The sequence below is a fragment of the Scyliorhinus torazame genome, chromosome 1 (genome assembly GCF_047496885.1).
Source record: "Scyliorhinus torazame isolate Kashiwa2021f chromosome 1, sScyTor2.1, whole genome shotgun sequence".
Classification (NCBI taxonomy): domain Eukaryota; kingdom Metazoa; phylum Chordata; class Chondrichthyes; order Carcharhiniformes; family Scyliorhinidae; genus Scyliorhinus; species Scyliorhinus torazame.
Genome location: NC_092707.1, coordinates 376,637,872 through 376,653,257, shown reverse-complemented (window position 1 = coordinate 376,653,257; position 15,386 = coordinate 376,637,872). Strand labels below are relative to the sequence as shown.

General features: G+C 50.7%; 1 protein-coding gene across 3 annotated transcripts in view; it reads right to left on the bottom strand.

Annotated features, from left to right (window-relative positions):
- Positions 1-15,386, bottom strand: part of mtr (5-methyltetrahydrofolate-homocysteine methyltransferase) — a 216,812-nt gene that overhangs the window by 43,422 nt on the left and 158,004 nt on the right. For all 3 annotated transcript variants that reach the window (XM_072511770.1, XM_072511767.1, XM_072511768.1), the window contains 2 exons: positions 15,086-15,184; positions 3,087-3,162 (listed from right to left, as the gene is read on the bottom strand). In XM_072511770.1, coding sequence (XP_072367871.1) covers positions 3,087-3,162; positions 15,086-15,184 — 175 coding nt within the window. The remainder of the gene's footprint in view (positions 1-3,086; positions 3,163-15,085; positions 15,185-15,386) is intronic.

The window sequence follows — 15,386 nt, the reverse complement described above, 5'->3', positions numbered from 1 at the left end:
TGAATCACCTCACACTTCTCTACATTAAACTCCATTGGCCACCTCTCAGCCCAGCTCTGCAGCTTATCTATATCCCTCTGTAACCTGCTACATCCTTCCACACTATCGACAACACCACCGACTTTAGTATCGTCTGCAAATTTACTCACCCACCCTTCTGCGCCTTCCTCTAGGTCATTGATAAAAATGACAAACAGCAACGGCCCCAGAACAGATCCTTGTGGTACTCCACTTGTGACTGTACTCCATTCTGAACATTTCCCATCAACCACCACCCTCTGTCTTCTTTCAGCTAGCCAATTTCTGATCCACATCTCTAAATCACCCTCAATCCCCAGCCTCCGTATTTTTTGCAATAGCCTACCGTGGGGAACCTTATCAAACGCTTTGCTGAAATCCATATACACCACATCAACTGCTCTACCCTCGTCTACCTGTTCAGTCACCTTCTCAAAGAACTCAATAAGGTTTGTGAGGCATGACCTACCCTTCACAAAGCCATGCTGACTATCCCTGATCATATTATTCCTATCTAGATGATTATAAATCTTGTCTCTTATAATCCCCTCCAAGACTTTACCCACTACAGACGTGAGGCTCACCGGTCTATAGTTGCCGGGGTTGTCTCTGCTCCCCTTTTTGAACAAAGGGACCACATTTGCTGTCCTCCAGTCCTCTGGCACTATTCCTGTAGCCAATGATGACATAAAAATCAAAGCCAAAGGTCTAGCAATCTCTTCCCTGGTCTCCCAGAGAATCCTAGGATAAATCCCATCAGGTCCCGGGGACTTATCTATTTTCAGCCTGTCCAGAATTGCCAACACCTCTTCCCTACGTACCTCAATGCCATCTATTCTATTAGCCTGGGGCTCAGCATTCTCCTCCACAACATTATCTTTTTCCTGAGTGAATACTGACGAAAAATATTCATTTAGTATCTCGCCTATCTCTTCAGACTCCACACACAATTTCCCATCCCTGTCCTTGACTGGTCCTACTCTTTCCCGAGTCATTCGCTTATTCCTGACATACCTATAGAAAGCTTTTGGGTTTTCCTTGATCCTTCCTGCCAAATACTTCTCATGTCCCCTCCTTGCTCGTCTTAGCTCTCTCTTTAGATCCTTCCTCGCTACCTTGTAACTATCCATCGCCCCAACCGAAACTTCACACCTCATCTTCACATAGGCCTCCTTCTTCCTCTTAACAAGAGATTCCACTTCCTTGGTAAACCACGGTTCCCTCGCTCGACGCCTTCCTCCCTGCCTGACCGGTACATACTTATCAAGAACACGCAGTAGCTGATCCTTGAACAAGCCCCACTTATCCAGTGTGCCCAACACTTGCAGCCTACTTCTCCACCTTATCCCCCCCAAGTCACGTCTAATGGCATCATAATTGCCCTTCCCCCAGCTATAACTCTTGCCCTGCGGTGTATACTTATCCCTTTCCATCATTAACGTAAACGTCACCGAATTGTGGTCACTGTCCCCAAAGTGCTCTCCTACCTCCAAATCCAACACCTGGCCTGGTTCATTACCCAAAACCAAATCCAACGTGGCCTCGCCTCTTGTTGGCCTGTCAACATATTGTTTCAGGAAACCCTCCTGCACACACTGTACAAAAAACGACCCATCTATTGTACTCGAACTATATCTTTTCCAGTCAATATTTGGAAAGTTAAAGTCTCCCATAATAACTACCCTGTTACTTTCGCTCTTATCCAGAATCATCTTCGCCATCCTTTCCTCTACATCCCTAGAACTATTAGGAGGCCTATAAAAAAACTCCCAACAGGGTGACCTCTCCTTTCCTGTTTCTAACTTCAGCCCATACTACCTCGGAAGAAGAGTCCCCATCTAGCATCCTCTCCGCCACCGTAATACTGTTTTTGACTAGCAGCGCCACACCTCCCCCTCTTTTGCCTCCTTCTCTGAGCTTACTAAAACACCTAAACCCCGGAACCTGCAACATCCATTCCTGTCCCTGCTCTATCCATGTCTCCGAAATGGCCACAACATCGAAGTCCCAGGTACCAACCCATGCTGCCAGTTCCCCTACCTTGTTTCGTATACTCCTGGCATTGAAGTAGACACACTTCAAACCACCTACCTGAACACTGGCCCCCTCCTGCGACGTCAAATCTGTGCTCCTGACCTCTATACTCTCATTCTCCCTTACCCTAAAACTACAATCCAGGTTCCCATACCCCTGCTGCATTAGTTTAATCAGTGGTACTTATCAAGCTGCACTAGACAGGGGGTACATACTTGAATTTTTACCCATAATGATATAGCTCAGAATAAGAACAGGACACTTGGATCATCAGGTCCATGCATTTCATGCAGAGGATCTCGATTCCTAGTAAGTCTCCATACCGACTTCCAAGCTCTTATGTGGATCAAACTGATCTGTTACAATCTCCATATTTCTTAGCCCTCGTGTGTGATAGACACTTCTACCTTCTCAAGAGGAGATATAATTCTTACAGGTATTTCCTTTACTGAAGAAAACTGGAACCAAACTATAATTAGAATATTAAAAAACTGAAGGACCAATTTAACCTTGAAGGGACCGACATGGTTGCTCATGGTTCAATTCTGGAAAAAAAAAGGTCTTGTGTCTTTTCTTAGAAATGATGATGTGGAGATGCCGGCATTGGACTGGGGTGGGCACAGTAAGAAGTCTTACAACACCAGGTTGAAGTCCAACAGGTTTGTTTCGAATCACTGGCTTTCGGAGCACAGCTCCTTCACCATTCACTTGATGAAGGAGCTGCGCTCTGAAAGTTAGAAATTATGCAAAGGGATGAAAACAAATATAAATTAAAACTCATATTAAAAATACCTTTAAAAATAATTTCAACAGTAGTGCATCAAGGAGAATTCCACAAACGCACATTTAAATGCGCCCAATGGCTGATTTAAAATATGCAGATCTGGATCACTCCCAGTGAAGCCGAGATCCAAATCGCAAGGTCTCCCGAGATTTCGTTAAATCCTGCGAGGTGTTTCGAGCAAATCACATGAGACAGCTTTGTCGCGCCAGAGAAGAATGTTATTAAATAGATAAATATTGTTGCTACTGACCTGGCTTCGGATGCGAGAGCCAGTCTATTTGAAATCCTCTATTCCTGGCTTGCTCTAATGTTAAATATTTTCTGTCCTGCAAACAGTAAAATTTCTGGTCAATGAACAGACAATCACATGTGATACTCACCAAACATATCACATTGCCTCCACAGCAATAGTTGCGAAGAGGTCAGGATTGTCAATACTCTTGCAAACATAGCTGTGTGAATGGAATGGGAATAGGATAATTGGTCTATTAGCTCACTCCCTTCCTCAAACCATGTGTAAATTGCTCCAAAATGGACTCACCCTCAGCCATTTAATCAGCCAAGAGAAAGTTTCTCCTGAATATTTATTTTCTCACTAAGTCAAATTCCAAAGTATTTATCCATCCTCACATCTGTACCATGTGGTAAACACCACTGGTAACACACTGGCATTACGGTACTGCCACTGCAAGTTAACACAGTAAATCCCAGCCTCTGGCTCCTCCCAGCAGGCGCTGTATAAAAGCAGGGGCGGATCTACTATGAAATTAATGAAGCTTAAACTTCAGGGCCCCTAATCCCGGAGGGGCCCCAGAAGCGACTTTAGTTCACATTGCTTAAAGATTTTGGGTCTACTGTATGAGAAGGGTTTAAAAAAAAAAAAATAATATAGAGTAATTCAATACAAAATAGTTAAAATAAAAATTAAAAGGTTATCAAAGTATCATGTAGGCCAGCCGTAAACGAAAAAACGTACAAATTAAGGATGTTTCATTCTAAATATATTCAATATAAAATAATTATAAATAATTTAAAACACTATTAACATTTATGACAGAAATACAAACAGTAGGTGACGTGTCGTAACAAGAAAGGGGAGCCGTTGAAAAGGCAATCACAATGCTAACGTGAATTTTCAACGTGATAGCACTCGTGATAGCGATCTAGACAAGAATTTTTTTCAATAAAGTGTTCATAAGGATACAATATTTTAATTACCCCTACTCAAAAATAAATGTTATATTTAGAAAAGTAAGGTAAGTAATAAAGGTGAAATAGTGTTAGATTAGCCTAAGCCTATTGTTTTTATGAAGAGGTGAACGGAAGGTAGGCTTCGACCGCATAGTCTAGGCTAATACTATGTTACAAGTATTTATGAAAAAGTAATAAAAGGCTGAATTTGTGTTAAATTACAGGTGTTTATTATGAAAAGTGTTCAAATAATGGTAAAATTGTGTTACATTACCTTAGCCCATGAGTTTTGGTGGCCTAGTCTTGCCTAACTTAGTCTAGCCTAGCGTAGGCTAGCTTGAACATAGCCTAGTTTAGCCTATTTAGCTTATTTATTATAAATCTTTATTATAATTGTGGTTCGATACTGTTATAATGGAAAACCCTGTGAGAGATTTTTAACATTTTTACCGATAGAAAACCATTCACCCACGACCTTGTTCAACAAAATACAAGTCCTGGGTGAACGTAAGCTTTCACTTGAAAATATCCGTGGTCAGTCCTACAATAATGCATCTAACATGAAGGGCTCGGAGAAAGGGCTGCAAGCACACTTTAAAAACATTAACAGGTACGCAGACTATGTACCATGTGCAGCCCATTCACTTAACCTTGTTGGAGAAAAGGCAGTGTCTACTGTACCTGAAGTTGTTGACTATTTTGGCATTTTGCAGGAGCTGTATGTTTTCTTTTCTGGATCTCCACGAACATGGGGGATTTTAAACACACAGGGCAATCTCCATTTTTCTCTAAAGAGCTTAAGTGTAACTAGATGGTCTGCACACTATGAAGCAGTCCGGGCAATTAAAAATGGATATATGGGTATTTTACAAACTCTCAAACATATTTTTGAAGACTCAGGTTCAAAATCCCTGGTTTTGATGTAGTTGAAGGTTATCTTCTGCTATTATCTTTACTTTCGTTTGTTAAAGAACTCAGAGAAAAGTCAGCCGATAGGATTGCACACGATGAATCAGAAGCAAAAGGTTTGTGTGAAGATATCACCTCAAGATATTATAACAGTATCGAACCACAATTATAATAACCTCAAGTTATTCTGATGCTTCCAAACGCATTATTACAAGGAAAGTTTCAGATGGGACAATTGGTATTGCTTCTTTGAGAGGAGCTGACAAATTTAGGATAGAAGTTCTATATCAACTCTATGACTGCTTGATAATCCAGTTTCGCAAGGGGATTGACCCATATGAGCAGACTGCAAAAAGGTTCAAGTTCCTCTCAGAATTGGTGACTAATTCTGAAATTGATGAGTACAGTATTAAACATATAATATCGTATTACAAAGATGATATTGACCATAAATTAGTAAACGCGTGTTATCAGTTCAAAGAATATTTGCACCTTAGGAAATTCCAGAACACAGAAGAAAACACGGTATCTAAAATGCAATGCGCAGACGTTCTTCAGCTTATTTGTGAGCAACACCTAATTGAAGTGTTCCCCAATGTTACTACTGCGCTTAAGCTGTATTAAGAGTATTTTTTTAAATGTGCTTCATGTAGTATGTATTCTCATAGGTGTCTAAAATAAAAGATTATATTGACTGTGGTCTTTTCTATGTTTTATTTCATCATTCTATGATGCATCATGCATGTATATAACATTTCCCTAATTTTCATCCCCCCATAACTCGAAAACTATAAGGCATAGGAAATTTGTATTCACACCAGTGACTTTGACATGTGAGATAATCCAGTACAGCAATTTTAATCAAAATCTGAGATGTAGTGGTTACATTTTAAAAATATTTGTGGTGATCTGTCGTGGAACAACACCATTGAAGAAGATAACAGTGGTTACCCAGACCTCGTTGCTGGTTGCGAAGGGGCCCCCATAACAGTTCAAGCTTCAGGGCCCCAAAAATGTAGGTCCGCCACTGTATAAAAGGGTATGCTCTCCTGCGCTGCTTCCATTCTGGTTCCAGCTGCAGGAGGTACAACATCTGGTGCAATAAAGCCTCAATAGTTTCACCATTTTCATCTCGTGATCATTGATGGTACATCAATTTATTGCACTAGAATTTTAGAGATAAATGTCTTAATCAAGCCTGATCGCCTGGAGCTGAACCCTCACGCAGCCGACGCCACAGCCACCTTCGAGAACTGGCTAGCCTGCTTTGAAGGATACCTTGGAGCATCCACAGAAGCCCTCTCAGACCCGCAGAAGCTCCAGATTCTCTACTCACGGGTGAGCCCAACAAGTTTTCCCCCTCATTCGGGATGCGCCCACCTATACGGAAGCGATGGCGCTATTAAAAGGACAATACATCAGGACTGTGAATCAAGTGTTCGCTAGGCACCTCCTGGCCACGAGACGGCAACTCCCGGGGGAGTCTCAGGACGATTTCTTGCGTGCTCTGCGGATACTTGGTAGGAACTGTAATTGCCAGGCAGTGTCAGCAGTCCAACACACAGAACTGCTGATCAGAGACGCCTATGTCACGGGCATTAAGTCTAATTACGTTCGCCAGCGGTTATTGGAAGGGGGTACGCTCGACCTTACAGAGAGTGTGCAGCTCGCTAACTCCCAAGAAGTGGCCTCCCGCAATCTGGAGTCCTACACCTCCGACCGCACGGCACCCTCATAGGCATCGTGGGCCCCACCATCTTCCGATCAGGGTACACCTCAAGCCTGCGCCGCGCGGCAGCCAGCCAATTTTTGTGGCCAGAGCAAGCATCTCAGGCAGCGCTGCCCAGTGTGGAGCGCAACCTGCAGTGGCAAGAAGGGCCACTTCATCTCCGTTTGCCAGGCCCGATCGGTCGCTGCCGTTTCCAGGCCCAGCATCGCTACACCCCCCACGTGCGATCCAGGGGCACCACCATCTTCGCCGCCGCCCGCCACATGCGGCCCGTGGGTGCCGCCATCTTAGATGTCGTCCGCCATGTGGCAGCCATCTTCGGCGCCATCTTGGACCGCGCCTCCAGACCCCTGCTCGCCTGTCCGTTCGTGGGCCGCCAGTACCTCCGCCACCGCCGATCAGCCCAACAACTGCCAACATCTTCCGCAGGTCGCCTCCATCACCCTTGATCAGTCTCAGCCCTGCAACCTCACGACCGCTACGACGACTGTAAGGATAAACGGGCATAAGACGACCTGCCTCTTCGACTCCGGGAGCACAGAGAGTCTCATCCACCCTGCTATGGGAAGGCGCTGCTCCCTCCCGGTACTCCCCATCACCCAGAAAATTTCCCTGGCCTCCGGATCCCATTCCGTGCAAATCCGGGGGTACTGCGTCGCGACCCTCTCCGTACAGGACGTAGAGTACAGCAACTTCAGACTCTACGTCCTCCCAAACCTCTGCGTTGCCCTGTTACTAGGCCTCGATTTTCATTGTCACCGCCAAAGCCTTACTCTGAAGTTCGGCGGACCCCTGCACCACCTCACCGTCTGTGGCCTCACGACCCTTAAGGTCGAGCCGCCCTCACTTTTCGCAAACCTCACCCCGGACTGTAAGCCCGTCGCCACGAGGAGCAGACGGTACAGTGCACAGGACAGGACCTTTATCAGGTCGGAAGTCCAACGGCTTCTGCGGGAGGGGGTCATTGAGGCCAGTAACAGCCCCTCGAGAGCTCAAGTGGTGGTAGTTAAGACTGGGGAGAAACACCGGATGGTCATCGACTACAGTCAGACCATCAACCGATACACACAGCTCGATGCGTACCCCCTCCCACGCATATCTGACATGGTCAATCAGATTGCGCAGTATCGCGTCTTCTCCACAGTTGACTTGAAGTCCGCCTACCAACAGATCACCATCCGCCCGGAGGACCGCCAGTACACTGCATTCGAAGCAGATGGCTGCCTCTTTCACTTCCTTAGAGTCCCCTTCGGCATCACCAATGTGGTCTCGGTCTTCCAGTGAGAAATGGACCGAATGATTGACCAGTACGGGCTGCAGGCCATGTTCCCGTACCTAGATAATGTCACCATCTGCGGCCACGACCAGCAGGACCACGATGCAAATCTCCAAAAATTCCTCCATACCGCCAAACTCCTTAACCTCACCTACAATAAGCAGAAATGTGTTTTCCGCACCACCCGCTTAGCCATTCTTGGCTACGTTGTGGAAAATGTAGTCCTAGGGCCTGACCCCGACAGCATGCGCCCCCTCCTGGAACTCCCCCTCTCCCACTGCCCTGAAACGATGCCTGTTGTTCTTCTCATATTACGCCCAGTGGGTCGCAAATTATGCGGATAAGGCCCACCCACTCATCAAGTCCACAGTTTTTCCCCCTGACGGCTGAGGCCTACCGGGCCTTCAAGCACATCAAGGCGGACATCGCCAAAGCCACGATGCACAAGGTCAACGAGACCCTCCCCTTTCAGGTGGAGAGCGATGCATCGGACGTGGCTCTGGCTGCCACCCTCAACCAGGCGGACAGACCCGTGGTTTTCTTCTCCCGCACCCTTCATGCCTCCGAAATTCAGCACTCCTCTATCGAAAAGGAGGCCCAAGCCATTGTGGAAGCTGTGCGACATTGGCGGCATTACCAGGCCGGCAGGAGATTCACTCTCCTTACTGACCAACGGTCGGTTGCCTTCATGTTTAGCAATACACAGCAGGGCAAGGTCAAGAACGACAAGATCTTGAGGTGGAGGATCGAGTACTCCACCTATAACTACGAGATCTTGTATCGCCCAGGGAAGCTCAATGAGCTCCCTGATGCCCTATCCCGCGGTACATGTACCAGTGCACAAGTGGACTGACTCCGGGCTCTCCACAATGACCTCTGCCACCCGGTTCTTCCATTTTATCAAGGCACGCAACCTGCCCTACTCCATCGAGGAGAGCAGGACTGTGACCAGGGACTGCCAAGTCTGCGCGGAGTGCAAGCCGCACTTCTACCGGCCAGACAGAGCACATCTGGTGAAGGCCTCCCGCCCCTTTGAGTGCCTCAGCATGGACTTCAAAGGGCCCCTCCCCTCCACTGACCGCAACGTGTACTTTCTCAATGTAATTGATGAGTACTCCCGTTTCCCATTCGCCATCCCATGCCCCAACATGACGTTTGCCACGGTCATCAAGGCCCTGCACAGCATCTTCACATTGTTCAGTTTCCCCACTTACATCCATAGCGATCGAGGATCCTCCTTCATGAGTGATGAGCTGCGTCAGTTCCTGCTCAACAAGGGCATCGCCTCGAGCAGGACGACCAGCAACAACCCCCGGGGAAACGGGCAGGTGGAGAGGGAGAATGCGACGGTCTGTAAGGCCGTCCTGCTGGCCCTTCGGCCTAGGAATCTCCCGGTCTCCTGCTGGCAGGAGGTCCTCCCCGATGCGCTCCACTCCATCCGGTCGCTCCTGTGCACTGCTACTAATGAGACCCCTCACGAACGTGTGTTTGCCTTCCCTAGGATGTCTACCTCCGGGGTCTCACTCCCATCCTGGCTCACAGTTCCAGATCCCGTCTGTGGTAGTATGTATTAGGGGTCATGTGGGACTGGAAACCCTAATGTCATTGGCTGACAGATCCCGGATCCTGGTTGGCCGTTGACCTCTAGCTCCGCCCTGAAGGCGGAGTATAAAAACCGGAGTCCTCCCCCGCAGGCCATTCTACTATCGAGCTGCGGGGGAACAGACACGCTTAATAAAGCCTCATCGACTTCACTCTATTCGTCTCACGGAGTCTTTGTGCGCTACAATTTATTAAGCGTGCCTAAAAAGGACTATGGAGCTCAGGATCATCCCGGAATGCCTGAGGATCAGCCCCGACGCAGTGAACGCGGCAGCAGCCTTCAAGCACTGGCAGACTTGTTTCGAGGCCTACCTCAGAACGGCCACCGGCCGGGTCACAGAAGACCAAAAACTACAGGTCCTGCACTTGAGGTTAAGCACGGAGATTTTCTCCCTCATCGAAGACGCGGAGGATTTCCAGACGGCGTTCGCAGCACTGAAAAGTCTCTATGTCCGCCCAGTTAACCAAATCTACGCTCGCTACCAGCTCGCGACGAGACGGCAAAGTCCCGGAGAATCGATGGACGAATTCTACGCTGCGCTGCTGATTTTGGGACGAGCCTGCAGCTGCCCTTCGGTGAACGCAAATGAACACACGGACATGTTAATGCACGATGCTTTTGTGGCAGGTATGAATTCCTCCCAAATCCGCCAAAGACTTCTAGAAAAAGAGTCGCTAGGACTCTCAGAGGCACGGGCCCTAGCAGCCTCCCTAGACGTGGCCGCGCGTAATACCCGCGCCTACGGCCCCGGCCGCGCGGCAGCCCATTTGCTCCGTACGTACCCGTCGCGACAAACCCCCCCCCCCCCCCCCCACGTACCCGTCGCGACAAACCCCCCCCCCCCCCCCCCCACAGGCTTGCGCGGTCCAAACGCCAAGTCGCACCGGGGGCGCCCGCTGCTATTTCTGCGGCCAGGCGAAACACCCCCGGCAGCGTTGCCCGGCCCGCGCAGCAATCTGCAAGAGCTGCGGGAAAAAGGGCCATTTTGCGGTTGTGTGCCAGTCCCGCGAGGTCGCCGCTGTCCCGGGAGAACAGGGAGCCCTGCACGCCGCTTACGCTCCCCAACCCCCCCCAGCGCCCCATGTACGACCCGCAGGCGCAGCCACTCTGGGTTCCGACCACCGCGGTCCCGGGAGAACAGGGAGCCCTGCACGCCGCTTATGCTCCCCAACACTCTCCCCCCCCCCCCCGTCCCCACGTATGACCCGCCGGCGCTACCAATTTGGGTCCCGACCACCGCTGTCCCCAGAGATGAGGGAGCCCCGCGCGGTCCTAACGCTCCCCAACCCCCCCAGCGCCCCATGTGCGACCCGCAGACGCCGCCATGTTGGGTCCCGGCCACCACGAGGGGAGGAAGGGCGCCGCCATCTTGGACCACCCCAGACCTGTACGACGCGTGGGGGCGGCCATTTTGTCCACCCCCGCCGCCATCTTGTGACCCCCAGCCATGTGCGATGTATGGGGGCAGCCATTTTGTTCATCCCCGACGCCATCTTGGACGGCAACAACGGACCCCAGTGTCGACGGCTCCACGGGGTTCGAGGAAGACGCTCCACTACTACAACCACGTCTCGCTTCAATTACGCTCGATCAAGCTCGGCCCCGGACACTCCAGACGACGACGACAATGGTGCTAATAAACGGGCACGAGACACCATGCCTAGTCGACTCCGGGAGCACGGAGAGCTTTATCCACCCCGACACGGTAAGACGCTGTTCCTTGACCACCTATCCCAGCGCACAAAAGATTTCCCTAGCTGCAGGATCCCACTCCGTACAGATCAAAGGTTTCTGCGTAGTTACCCTAACGGTGCAGGGAAGGGAGTTCAAAAACTACAAACTACACGTCCTTCCCCAACTCTGCGCCCCCACATTACTGGGATTAGATTTCCAGTGCAATCTACAGAGCCTTACGTTCAAATTCGGCGGCCCAATACCCCCACTCACTATCTGCGGCCTCGCTACCCTCAAGGTGCAACCCCCGTCCTTGTTTGCGAACCTCACCCCGGATTGCAAACCCGTCGCCACTAGGAGCAGACGGTACAGCGCCCAGGACCGGACCTTCATTCGGTCCAAAGTCCAGCGGCTACTAAAGGAAGGCATAATCCAGGCCAGCAATAGTCCCTGGAGAGCACAGGTGGTAGTAGTGAAGACAGGGGAGAAACAAAGGATGGTCATAGACTATAGCCAGACCATCAACAGGTACACACAACTAGACACATACCCTCTCCCCCGCATATCCGACATGGTCAATCGGATTGCCCAATATAAAGTCTTCTCCACCGTGGACCTCAAGTCCGCCTACCATCAGCTCCCCATCCGCCCAAGTGACCGCAAGTACACAGCCTTCGAGGCAGACGGGCGATTATACCATTTCCTAAGGGTTCCATTTGGCGTCACAAACGGGGTCTCGGTCTTCCAACGGGAGATGGACCGAATGGTTGATCAACATGGGTTGCGGGCCACGTTCCCGTATCTCGACAATGTAACCATCTGCGGCCACGACCAGCAGGACCACGACGCCAACCTCCAAAAACTCCTCCAGACCGCCAAAGCCTTGAACCTCACGTACAACGAGGACGAGTGCGTTATTAGCACCAACCGGCTAGCCATTCTGGGCTACGTAGTGCGCAATGGGATAATAGGCCCCGACCCCGAACGTATGTGCGCCCTCATGGAATTTCCCCTCCCGCACTGCTCAAAAGCCCTGAAACGCTGCCTGGGGTTTTTTTCATACTACGCCCAGTGGGTCCCCCAGTACGCAGACAAGGCCCGCCCCCTAATACAGACCACGACCTTCCCTCTGTCAACAGAGGCTTGCCAGGCCTTCAGCCGCATCAAAGCGGATATCGCAAAGGCCACGATGCGCGCCATCGACGAGTCCCTCCCCTTCCAGGTCGAGAGCGACGCCTCCGACGTAGCTCTAGCGGCCACCCTTAACCAAGCGGGCAGACCCGTGGCCTTTTTCTCCCGAACCCTCCACGCTTCAGAAATCCGCCACTCCTCAGTGGAAAAGGAAGCCCAAGCCATAGTGGAAGCTGTGCGACATTGGAGGCATTACCTGGCCGGCAGGAGATTCACTCTCCTCACCGACCAATGGTCGGTAGCCTTCATGTTCGATAATGCACTGCGGGGCAAAATCAAAAACGACAAGATCTTAAGGTGGAGGATCGAGCTCTCCACCTTCAACTACGAGACCTTGTATCGTCCCGGAAAGCTGAACGAGCCGTCCGATGCCCTATCCCGCGGCACATGTGCCAACGCACAAATTAACCGCCTCCAAACCCTCCACGAGGACCTCTGCCACCCGGGGGTTACTCGGTTTTTCCACTTTATCAAGTCCCGCAACCTCCCATACTCTTTAGAGGAGGTCCGTACAGTCACAAGGGACTGCCACATCTGCGCGGAATGCAAACCGCATTTTTTCAGGCCGGATGGTGCGCACCTGATTAAGGCTTCCCGCCCCTTTGAACGCCTTAGTCTGGATTTCAAAGGGCCCCTCCCCTCCACCGACCGCAACACATACTTCCTTAATGTGGTGGACGAATACTCCCGCTTCCCATTCGCCATTCCCTGCTCTGACATGACCGCGGCCACAGTCATTAAAGCCCTGAACACCATCTTCACACTGTTCGGTTGCCCCGCATACGTCCATAGCGACAGGGGGTCCTCTTTCATGAGTGACGAGCTGCGCCAGTTCCTGCTCAGCAAGGGCATAGCCTCAAGCAGGACGACCAGCTACAACCCCCGGGGGAACGGGCAAGTAGAGAGGGAGAACGGCACGGTCTGGAAGACCGTCCTACTGGCCCTACGGTCCAGGGACCTCCCAGTTTCACGGTGGCAGGAGGTCCTCCCGGACGCTCTCCACTCCATCCGGTCGCTATTATGTACGAGCACTAATCAAACGCCTCATGAGCGTCTCCTTGTCTTCCCTAGGAGGTCTTCCTCTGGAACGTCGCTGCCGACCTGGCTGGCGGCCCCAGGACCCATCTTGCTCCGAAAGCATGTGCGGGCACACAAGGCGGACCCGTTGGTCGAAAGGGTTCACCTCCTCCACGCGAACCCGCAGTACGCTTACGTGGCGTACCCCGACGGCCGACAGGACACGGTCTCCCTGCGGGATCTGGCGCCCGCCGGCAACACACACACATCCCCGACACCATTCACCCTTCCTGCCACCGCCGCACCCCGCGACCGCCCCCTTCCCAGGAGGCTCGGTTCCCCTCCCCTCAGGCCCGACCAAGAATAAAGCCCAAGCTGAAACCGTAAGGCTCCCGGAGACGACAACACCGGTACAAGCACCACCACCACCACCGGGGCCGAGGCGATCGACACGGACGACCAGACCGCCCGACCGACTCGTGGCGTCGATCTAAATTAATATATGGACTTTTCACAAGAACATTTTGCTTTTCTCCCAGGACCAGCCCTGTAAACCCTTACCACCATGCGAAGCATCACCCCGCCGGGTTCATTTTTGACAAGGGGTGAATGTGGTAGTATGTATTCGGGGTCATGTGGGACTGGAAGCCCTAATGTCATTGGCTGACAGATCCCGGGTCCTGGTTGGCCGTTGACCTCTAGCTCCGCCCTGAAGACGGAGTATAAGAAGCCGGAGTCCTCCCCCGCAGGCCATTCTACTATCGAGCTGCGGGGGAACAGACACGCTTAATAAAGCCTCATCGACTTCACTCTATTCGTCTCACGGAGTCTTTGTGCGCTACACCGTCCTCCTCTGGAAGCATGCGAGGAGTCATAAATCGGACCCCCTGGTCGAGAAAATTCACCTCCTCCATGCGGATCCACAATACGCCTACGTGGCACATCATGACGGGCGACAGGACACAGTCTCCCTCCGGGACCTGGCACCACCTGGTGGTGGTGGTTGTGGGTCCCCACCTGGGACCCCCGACCTGGGATCGTCCCCTCCCCCTCCGGTTGCCTCCCCCGCCCCTGCACCGTTCACCCTCCCACCAGCGACCCTCACCGCAGCCCCCACTCCAGCAGCATCCGTCCCCTCACCGGATCCACTACTGGGTGAAGGAGAGGACAACACGTTCCTGGAGTCGCAGGTACCCACATCGGCGCCCACACCACGACTGAAGTGATCGCGGAGGAGGGTGACAGACTCAATCTATAATGTTGTTTCTTCACCCCCGCTGGACTTTTTTTTTTTAAACAGGGGGTGAATGTGGTAAACACCACTGGTAACACACTACGTGTATTACGGTACTGCCACTGTACTACAGTTAACACAGTAAATCCCAGCCTGCTGGCTCCTCCCAGCAGGCGCTGTATAAATGTGTATGCTGTCCTGCGCTGCTTCCATTCTGGTTCCAGCTGCAGGAGGCACAACATCTAGTGCAATAAAGCCTCAGTAGTTTCACCATTTTTGTCTCGAGGTCATTGCTGGTACATCATACCATTCAATCCAGATCTATTTTCATTCGCAGAAAACACACTCCTCCCCACACCCCCTGCTCAAAAAGAGAAACAATCATGTCTCAAGTATTTGACGCGCAAATCATGTTCTATACTGACCATTAAATGCTCATAATAATCCTGTCGAATCTCTTCATATTCCTCAGTTACTTCCTCAAAGTAATCATCTTTCAGGTCATTATCTAAAAGTTGTGAGCTCTACAATAAAAAAACAAGAAAATAATGAGACACACTACAAGCTAAAAACTTTTGAAACATTGTGCACGATTCAACGGGAAATAAAATCTATATCCAGTTTTGGGCACGTTCATTTAGCAGGGTGTTTTTCAGCGGCTTCAGTGCTGAGAAATACCCCGCTATTCAACAGCACCTTGGGTTTTTTTTGCCTCCCACACTTGAG